The sequence below is a fragment of the Neomonachus schauinslandi genome, chromosome 10 (assembly GCF_002201575.2).
Source record: "Neomonachus schauinslandi chromosome 10, ASM220157v2, whole genome shotgun sequence".
Lineage (NCBI taxonomy): Eukaryota > Metazoa > Chordata > Mammalia > Carnivora > Phocidae > Neomonachus > Neomonachus schauinslandi.
This window is the reverse complement of record NC_058412.1, coordinates 24,509,772-24,520,091: the sequence shown is the minus strand read 5'-3', so window position 1 is coordinate 24,520,091 and position 10,320 is coordinate 24,509,772. Positions and strand designations below refer to the sequence as shown.

At 43.6% G+C, this 10,320-nt stretch overlaps 1 protein-coding gene across 1 annotated transcript in view; it reads right to left on the bottom strand.

The window, feature by feature from the left end:
- Window positions 1–3,757: 3,757 nt before the first annotated feature.
- Window positions 3,758–10,320, bottom strand: part of LCLAT1 (lysocardiolipin acyltransferase 1) — a 194,307-nt gene continuing 187,744 nt past the window's right edge. Inside the window, exon 6 of the mRNA XM_021697361.1 lies at window positions 3,758–7,713. Within this exon, the coding sequence (XP_021553036.1) occupies window positions 7,211–7,713 (503 nt within the window). The 3' untranslated portion in view covers window positions 3,758–7,210. The remainder of the gene's footprint in view (window positions 7,714–10,320) is intronic.

Genomic DNA, 10,320 nt, shown 5'->3' with positions numbered 1-10,320 from the left:
TGTGTGTATCTGTGTGGCCTCACCTTCTTCGATAAAAGGCAGCATGACTATACACATTGATCTCTACCTTTCTTTTTTTCACTTAACAGAATATTCTAGAGAAAAGTCCCCTATCAGTGTCTATAGATGTTCCTCATGCTGCTGGACAGCTCCACCGAACTCAGTCATATAATCACGCTCTACTCGGTCATTCCCAACTATGGGCATCTAGGTCGTTTCCAGTATTTTATTCTCACAAATGGAGCTACCATGAAAGTTTTGTGCATGCATATTACCATTCCTTTTGGCCAGTATTTTTGGGATAGATTTCTCAAAGTGGGATTGTGGGACAAGGGTAAATGCGTAATCATTATGTTAGATGTTGGGAAAGTTTCCTCCATAGGTGTAGTTGGAGGAAGATAAGATTAGTTGGACATCTTCTTGAAGATGTTACAAGTTTCTACTTTTAAGAGTTAACATGCTAATATAAATCATATCCTCAATCAAAATGATTTGATTCTTCTTAAAAAAAAGAGGTGGACAGGTTTGCATTTCAATTTTTTTTTTTAAGTTTGTAAATTTTTGCACCCAGCTTTAGTTTAGAACAGGATCCTTTCTGAATGACTTCCAAGGAATCACCAGTAAGAATTTACTGTGCAAGAAGAATGGATAAGGTGGTGGGCTAAATGCTGTTTGGGATAAGAGAAATGTGAAGCATCCTTATCTTGGCTTTCCAGAAGTTAATACTCTGGCTGAGGTGATAAGGCTGAAAAATAACTATAACATAAGACAGCCTGTAATGTAGTCAAGTGCGAGTTGCAGAGAAATGACTCCGTGGCCGGAGGACATGTCAAGCTAGATTGACTGGGACAAACTTCAGAGAAAAAGTGGGATTTGACTGGCTGTGAGCTGATGACAGAAGAAGCTCTCACATGGGAGGGCTCTGTGCAAAGCTGGGAGAGGGCAAGGGTTCCCTGAGGTGTGGGCAACCAGCACATTCATATGGAAAGGTTCATGCCTGGGGACTGGCTGGCTGGGTTGGGAGGAATTGGGAGAGGTTGTTTGGCAGTCAGCCAGAAGCTACTGGGGGCTGTGAGGAGCAGGTTCCATGATCAAACTGGGTCGGGTGTTCTGAGGCCGGCGTGTGGAGAACTTGGAGCAGGGAGAGCTGGGAGCCGGTCCCCGGACTTGCCCAATCTAATGCACCAGGAAGGAAAGGCACACACGGAGGCAGGTGAAGGGAGGGATGAGTCACTGCAGGGGCAGGTGCGGTGCCAGGAGACAGAGAGATGTGAGAGCTGCAGTGCTGATACTTCAGCAGATCCCGATGGAAAGAAAAACGTTGTCAACACTGTGTTGCTTGAGTCTGGGTACTCTGTGGAAGCAGTGACTGGAGAATTCAGATGGACCATTGTTGATGAGATGGTCTATGCACCACTATGGAGAACACCTGGGTTCCCAAATACCCCCTGTTGATGGAGAAGGCTCCCATGGTGCAGGGCTCAGAACCCTGTCTGGAAACCACACTGACCTGCTCCATCTGCACTGGGAGGTGTGGGAGGTTTCACCGTTGGGGTGGACGTCCCCCCCTCCAGCATCATTCCATCCTAACAGTCCTCTTCAAATCTGTCCTTCCTCGACACTGGTCCTGCGGACCAGGGAACAAACTCCATCCCTGCTCCAGGAAGGAGGTGGCAAACAACCAGGGACACAACCCATATAGTATTTCTGGGCAAGTACGTGGTTCAGGAATGAGCACTGAAACCCAGTTTAGGGTTTTTGTTGAGCCACTGGGGAAACGGTCCCCTTCCTTGGCTCCTTCCCACTGGCGTTGCACCTGAGAGGGTATAGGGATGAAGCAACTGCAGGCATCAAGTCATCACGGGGACCCTGTGAACCAAGTCAAACAGCCAGGAGAGCGTAGGTTGCCTCTTCATAATTTATTTTAAAACTGTTTTGGCCTGAAGAGCGCATTGCACATGTGTAGATAAGCTTTTGTGCACATCCTAGGGCTTACTAGCTGGCATTTGAAATGCATCAGAAAGCCACACCTCACAGGGAGTTTCTTAAACCCTTTCTACAATTTATCAGTGACGTGAGCAATGTGGAAGACAAGTGGGCATCTACAGAGACTATGCTATCCTCTCTCCCCTTTGCATAAAGAGAGTATAGAAATCCCACCAGCGTCCTGGCCCAGTCTTTGAAGCCAGCTCTCATGGCCTGGGCTCCTCGGGCCCTGCGTGCCCCTTTCCCAGAGAATGACATTGTGGGCTCCCCTCAGAGTGAATCCTTCAAGCAAAGTGCTTGTAGAACCTGAAGATAGAGTGGGGGGCATGGCAGAGCATACAAAGATAGGTTCTGCAGGGGAGGAGAAATAATTTTCCCTCTCCCCTTCTGAGTTCTTGGCTGAGACCCTGGTAATAAAAGATTAACAAGAGGAAGACAATCAGAAATTTATTAACATGTATTCCTCAGGTATACATAGAGATAGCCAAGGAAAAATGAGTAACTCCCAGAGGTGGCTTAGAATTCAGGATTAGAAAATACCTTCCCTGGGAAGGGAGAGGGGAGGGAGGCCTCTTAGGGGAGAGTAAATGACTTTGAAGAAAGATGAACTGGCCCTTAGAAGAATAGATGGGAAGTATGATGCTTTGTGACAACATTTATCTGGGTGTGGTGTTGATTTTTATCTTCTCTCCTGTGACAGGAATCTATCCTCGCTGGTTGATGAAACTCCCAGGGAAGGAATTTATGGTCATTGAGCCTTTTTTTTTTTTTAAACATTTTTTAATTTAAATTCAATTAATTAACATATTATTGGTTTCAGAGGTAGAGGCCTGTGACTGCTTCATCAGTCTTATATAATACCCAGTGCTCATTATATCACATGCCCTCCTTAATGCCCATCACCCAGTTACCCCATTCCCTCAGCAATCCTCAATTTGTTTCCTGTGATTAAGAGTCTCTTATGGTTTGTCTCCCTCTCTGGTTTCATCTTGTTTTTTTCCTCTCTTCCCCGATGATCACCTGCTTTGTTTCTTAAACTCCACATATCAGTGAGATCATATGATAATTGTCCTGATTGACTTATTTCGTTTAGCGTAATATGGCCATTGAGTCTTTTTGGAGAACTGGTCTTCAGGCAGATGGGGGCAGTTCAGAGAAAGCCTTTCCCTCCAACTGCTGCTTTTCAAGTGCCTACAGCTCAAAACCAATATACCAACATGGTCTATTTTGGGTGGCACGTGCTTAACTAGTCATATTTTGGGGTGGCATATTCTGCTACCCTTAGTTCCATGATTTTCATGTGCGTGCGTGTGTGTGTATTTGCTAAGCACATTTTCATGCATCTGTCAAGCTTTGCTAGAAGATTTGCTTTCACAGTTACATACTCCCTGACAGTGATGGGGGATGCATAGAGTTCCATTTACCTCTTAAATCTGGTGGTGCTGGTATTTGCCATTACAACCCCACAAGTGTGAAATGACCAAATTGCCCTCAGGGCTGAATTGACAGAAATGGAAGAAAACCAAGTTCTCATGACATTCACTGAGGCCTGAATTCAACTGTGGCCCCTAGACTTTTTCAATTATGGAAGCGGTATATTCCCTTTTTGTGTGTGCATTTGTTTTTTTTAAACATCTGTGAAAGAGTCCTAACTGATGAGCTCTTCCTTAATACTACATACAGTAAGGCTGTAACAATGTGGGAAAACACAGGAGCACGCAGTCATTCGGGCAAAACCAGAAACAGGATACACGGGCAAACTCGATCTGATTCATTCCACTTTATTCTGGGATGTAAACTACAGATAACACAACTCGTAAACATACTAGTGGACATTGAAAACTAAGGCCATTCTGTGAGTTATTTTTAAAATTTGTTTTGTACATAATCTTTTAAAAAATAAATTACCAAAACCGAGATTCTCTTCTGAAATAAAAGCTTAAGGTTGGTACAAGACAACTTTTGCGCCATCTCCAACCTGAAGCTCATCGTGTGACAAGACCGTGTTTATTTCCTAAAGCATAAATAATAGCTCTAAGGCAAAGGCTACCTCAGCATCAAGCTCTCCTCTCCAGATGTCCCCACAAAGTAGTGTTTACCACAGTGACCAGTGTTTACAAACCATTTTCCTCCCAGTGAATAGCAAAAAGACTTTTACCTAAGAAACACATTGTAAAATTCTTGGAACAAGAAAAAGAAAGGGACCCATAACTAAGGCACTGAAAGCACATTATTTATACAAAGAAATGTAAACAATTTAATACCAACAGGCTCCCTCCATTAGAGTCTCTATTATAAAAGTGCACAGGGGCATCGCGGTTGGGCCCAGAGCCTGCAGGCCAGGTGCAATGGGCATGTCACCCTTTCTGCAGAATTCAGTCTTGGCCTCCAACGTACAGCTCCTGACGTGGTGCCGGGAAGTGACTAATGTCAAAGTGATATGAGTGGAAGCTGGTATTTCTCCCTAATCTGTGTGTTAGTAGTGTTACAAACAAGTAAGAGTTTTAATAGGAGTTTGAAATTATGGCCTCTGCTTAACATTTTCCTCTGGTCTTTTACCACGTTCGTCTGATTTGGGCCTCTCATCAGAGCTTTCTGGTGGAAGAAAACCTGTGACCTCGTCAGCGCCCTTCCCCGTAGTTTCCTATTTTAAATATAATGGTTCACATCCCATACAAACCACATTTGCTTTGTTTACAATGTTTCTGAACGGTAAAGACTGAACAGTTGGAGAGACGGTACTGTAAACGTTTTGCAGCCCACTGAGCTGATCTTCAAAGGACCGAAAGAGCGTCCAGTGGGAAGCGTGCGCTAGACTCAGCCGCACACGCAGCTGCTCTGAGTGCAGAGTGATGAAGTGGGAGAGGGTGGAGGGCTCATTCCTGAGGTGGATCACAACATTAAAGTTAATTTCTACTTAACATTTTTCTTTTTACCAATTTTACAAAGCTCTAAGTTCCAAATCATTCACTGAATATTTCTTTAAAAATTTTTAAAAGAAAAAGGCAAATATGTAGGAACATAAAGAATTATGACTTTAAAAGAAGCCTTACTGCAAAAACACAAGACCCCAAAAAACAAAACCAGAAAAAAAACAAAAAGCAACTTTTTTCTCTTTGAAGTTATCACTTTTGATTCTGAAAGCAGGTATGATGTCTGTATTCCCCAGTTTGGGTACATATGAATTTTGGGTAGTAAAACAACGTTTGCATTTTATCTTAAACATGTCTTTTATGATCCAAAGAAAACATTTTTTTAAAAAGGAAAGAAAAGAGCTTTCCTCTTGTACAGGTTTCATGCCATCCTATGGAGGTTACACCTCGAACAAGGAGCCGAGAAGTGGCTGGGGGGGCTACAGTATCAACACGTGTGGGGTAGAAGACGCGGCTTTTCTCTATTGCCCAGGACAAATGCAGAGCTGATTGTAAAACTGTGTGTTTCCAAATATAACCAAAAGGCGGTCTGAGAGAGACCTCAATTAGAAACCTCTTTTATTCAGGGGGAAAAAAAAAGGTTAAAAAAGAAAAACACCTTAAAAACCATGGGATTAGCCCACTGGGTCTGGAGCAGATGTGCGTAATAACTACTGAGTAGCTCCTGGCAGGCGTGGAAACGGCCTGGGGGAGCGGTTAAATACAGGCTAGGGCCTGTCGGCACGCTCTCGTTCGTGATGTGTCAATGGTGTTCTGCGCGCAACCTGGACCTTCTCTGTAAGTTCGGCTCACCGTGTGCTTACCTCTCCTGGCAATGCACGTTTCAACTGTTGGGTAAAAGTCACCGTTGAGCAAAAATGGCCTGTAATTAAGGAGAAGGCATCCATGCAAAAAGGGTACATATAGCAATAGCCTTTGAGGCTGGTTGAAGGCAGGAGTAAAGCAGACAGGTTTGCGAACAGCTCAAGGCTTTTAACTGCCTCGCGTTTCCTGCCGCTCTGACCAGCGTCCCCATCATAGGACAAAAACATTAGTGCACAGCTCCTCCGGCAGGGTGGAAACCATGACCACGCATTTCTTCCGCCTCAGAAGGAGACTGGTGCTGTTAGTTTGCTGGATTTTCCATGGACTCCAAATGCCAGAAATATTTCGGCAAACAAGTGGTCAAAAGTGGATTTAAATTTTAGTACTGAAACAGGAAGGCTGGGACTAAAAAGAGAGAGCGAGAGCCCTCATCATTAAAAAGGGGTTCATTTTCCCGTTATCAAATCTGTCGAGGCTGCGAGGGCCGAGTAATTGAGGCTAGGCCATGACTACCCGGGATGCAAGCGCTGTCGTTGTTGCTTTAACACAGATCTTAGATACCCGTGCACCTACAGAAAATACAACAACCTTCCTTTTGGGGCAGGTTTTAAAGAACTATTTCAAAGGACACCACTTCAAGAATTTCTGACTGCAGTAACAGGACCTTCCATGCATTCCTTTAGAAAGGTAAGTGACATGATGTCACGCGGTAAAAGCTACCCCTGCCAACGAGCGGTAAGGAAACCAGCTGGGAGCATGCAAGAGTAAGTAGAAGTGAACTAAACTGTCTGCATTCCTATCTGTACAAATCCAAACTAAGGTTTCCAAGTGGAGAGCCTGTGGTTGCTCCCTGAGAAATGTCCAGGTCTTACTATCCATGGGGAAAAAAGGGCACAGGTGGTCTTCTGATGTCTCAGTGAGTGCAAGGCTGAATGCCAAGGTTTTATGAATAATGACGGGCTTCCTATCAAAATGGGTGGTTGGTTGAAGGACAAGGGATTTCCGTTTTCTGGCCTTAAGGAAGGATGCAGTGGTTTGATTGGCAGAGAAATGAGCCTGGGGAGGGAACTGGGAGGAAGGGCTCTCACCTCCACAGTCAAGTGCCAGCACTTGATCTGAGCCCGTGCTCCCAAGCCCCGGATCTGCCTCTTGTCTGGGGAGTTTGTTAGGAAATAGGATTGGGCCTCTAGGAAAATCTTGTGTCCCTTGTCTGTTAACAGCCTGGTGGTTGCTTAGGAATACTCTGGCCCGAGTTATTTTATAGCGATCGCTCCCTGCTATGCGTATTGAAATTACATTCAGAGATTAAAAAAAAAATCATGTATGTAGCAATATTTTCCCACAAAACTAAGTGCAAAATATCTTTAACAAATAATGATGGTAGTAGAAATATTTGACATAGTCATGCAAAAATGCATCTCCGTGTACAAAGGCTCGACACATTTCCAAAACATCCCCTTGGTTGTTACACTGTGAACCTTATGATCTCACTCATTTTTCCTTACATTTGAATGTGGCTGTTTGTGCAAAAACCGGTAACATGCAAGTTCAACGATCTCCAGTCCACCAAATATTCTCTCTAACAGCACAAAGATAACCATGGTGATTATAAAATACCACCGAACAGGACTGTACAGATACAGGAGTAGGCACATTGCAGGGCTGAACAGGGTCCAGTAAAGTATGGAGAGCAATTTGAGCACAAGGACCCTGAGCTCAGACTTGCAAGGTGGAATTACGGTCTCTCCCGTAAACTGAAAATTCTTCTCCCCTTGATAGAAGGAGCGCAGCCTCTCTTCCTTTTCCTCCCAGCGCCTGTGGCACCAGAGCTGGAGGTCCTCCCTGGACTCAGGGAGGGCGTCTACTGGGTACCTGTGCACGTGGAAGTGGATCTCCTTGGGGAAGTCCCCGAGGAGGAGGTGCCTCTCTGTCTGAGGAATATTGTGCGGGTATGCCACCGTGATGTCATGGACGGCGTCGAGGTTCTTACCTAGGTTTCAGAAAAGATAAAAATACAGACTAAGGATCAATGGGGGCAATAAGGCTGATTCAAATGACAAGGCAGAACCAAACCCAGGAAAACAATCAGGACAGAGTGGCGTTCCTAGGCATTGGGGTCACTATTTTCCAGTCACTTTTAGTTTTTTATTTGCTTGCTAATTACCACAAAGACCTTTAGAAAGAAATTATCTTCATTCATAGAAATAGTAACCTGCCATTCTAGGACTAAATGGATAAGCACATTAAGTCAGGTTTGAGGTAGAAATTTTAATTTAAATTCAATTTAATTAACATATAGTGTACAATAGTTTCAGAGGTAGAATTTAAAGATTCATTAGCTGCATGTAACACCCAGTGCTCGTTCCACCAAGTGCCCTCCTTAATGCCCATTACCCACCTCCCCTCCAGCAACCCTGTTTGTTTCCTAGAGTTAAGAGTCTCTTATGGTTCTGTTTTTATTTTTCCTTCCCTTTCTTAATTCCATGAGTGAAATCATATATTTGTCTTTCTCTGACTTAGGTCACTTAGCATAATACCCTCTAGTTCCAACCATGTCGTTGCAAATGGCAAGATTTCATTCCTTTTGATGGCTGCATAATATTCCATTGTATGTATATACACCACATCTTTATCCATTCATCTGTCAATGGACATCTGGGCTCTTTCCATAGTTTGGCTATTGTGGACATTGCTGCTATAAACATTGGGGTGCATGTGCCCCTTCGAATCACTGTGTTTGTATCCTTTGGATAAATACCTAGTAGTGCAATAGCTGCGTCATAGGGTAGTTCTATTTAACTTTTTGAGGAACCTCCATACTGTTTCCCAGAGTGGCTGCACCAGTTTGCATTCCCACCAATAGCATAAAAGGGTTCCCCTTTCTCTGTATCCTCTCCAACATCTGTTGCTTCCTGAGTTAATTTTAGCCATTCTGACTGGTGTGAGGTGCTATCTCATTGTGGTTTTGATTTGTATTTCCCTGATGCTGAGTGATATAGAACACTTTTTTTTCTTTGTGTCTGGTAGCCATTTGTATGTCTTCTTTGGAGAAATGTCTGTTCATGTCTTCTGCCTATTTCTTGCTGGATTTTTTTGTTTTTGGGTGTTGAGTTTGATATTTTTTTTTTTAAAGATTTTTGGATACTAACCCTTTATCTGATAAGACATTTGCAAATATCTTCTCCCATTCTGTTGGTTGTCTTTTAGTTTTGTCGACTGTTTCCTTTGCTGTGCAAAAGCTTTTTATCTTGATGAAGTCCCAATAGTTCATTTTTGCTTTTGTTTCCCTTACCTTTGGAGACGTGTCTACTAAGAAGTTGCTGGGGCCGAGGTCACAGGGGTTGTTGCCTGTGTTTTCCCCTAGGATTTTGATGGATTCCTGTCTCACATTTAGGTCTTTCATCCACTCTGACTTTATTTTTGTGTATGGTGTAAGAAAGTGGTCCAGTTTCATTCTTCATGTGGCTGTCCAATTTTCCCAACACCATCGGTTGAAGAGACTTTTTTCCATTGGATATTCTTTCCTGCTTCGTCCAAGATTAGTTGACCATAAAGCTGAGGGTCCATTTCTGGGCTCTCTATTCTGTTCCATTGATCTGTGTGTGTGTTTTTGTGCCAGTACCATATTGTCTTGATGATTATACCTTTGTAATAGAGCTTGAAGTCCAGAATTGTGATGCCACCGGATTTGGTTTTCTTTTTCAACATTCCTTTGGCTATTTGGGATCTGTTCTGGTTCCATACAAATTTTAGGATTGTTTGTTCTAGCTCTGGAAAAACGTTGATGGTATTTTTAAAGAGACTGCATTGAATGTGTAGATTGCATAGACATTTTCACAATATTTGTTCCTCCAATCCATGAGCATGGAACGTTTTTCCATTTCTTTGTGTCTTCCTCAATTTCTTTCATAAGTGTTCTACAGTTTTCAGAGTACAGATCCTTTGCTTCTTTGGCTAGGTTGGTTGTGCTCCTTTTTTTAATGATTTTTTTTTTTTAAGTCTTCTGTAAATGTCCACTATCTGTCTCCTTTACTCCGTGATTTACTTCAGTCCAGGTTTCAATTTGTTTTCATAACAGCCTTATAAATATAATCAGCCCTTGATAAGGACTGTAGTCTGAAAAATGAAAGTACCTATGTCAACAAGGCTTAGAATCAGAATTGAAGGGATAGTCTGGTTGGGATGCTGAGCCTTGTTTACAAGAGTGGAGGTAGACAAAAGGTCCGTGCGGGAAGGCTGTAGTGGAGGTGGATCTGAAGGCCTCGAGGAAAGGGGAGGCTGGACCTCTCGGACTCCAGCAGGGAGTCCACTTTGTCTCACAGTGGAGGAAACATCACTTCCTGTCACTTGTCATGCCGCTTAGCCTCTTATTCAGAACTGAGTGCTCATTTCATTTACTTTCAAAACTCCCCTGCAGTCAACATTTCTGCTTCACCTTCTGCCTGAACCCTTCTCCAAAAGGGCTGCGGGTCTCCTCAGACTCGCTGGTCCACAGCCTGGAATCAACCCCTTCCCCAGGCAGCTCCCACCATTCTCCTCCTCAGTCATAGCACCTTCGCACAGCTCCTCCTCAGCAGCTGCTCATGGGAGCCAGCCT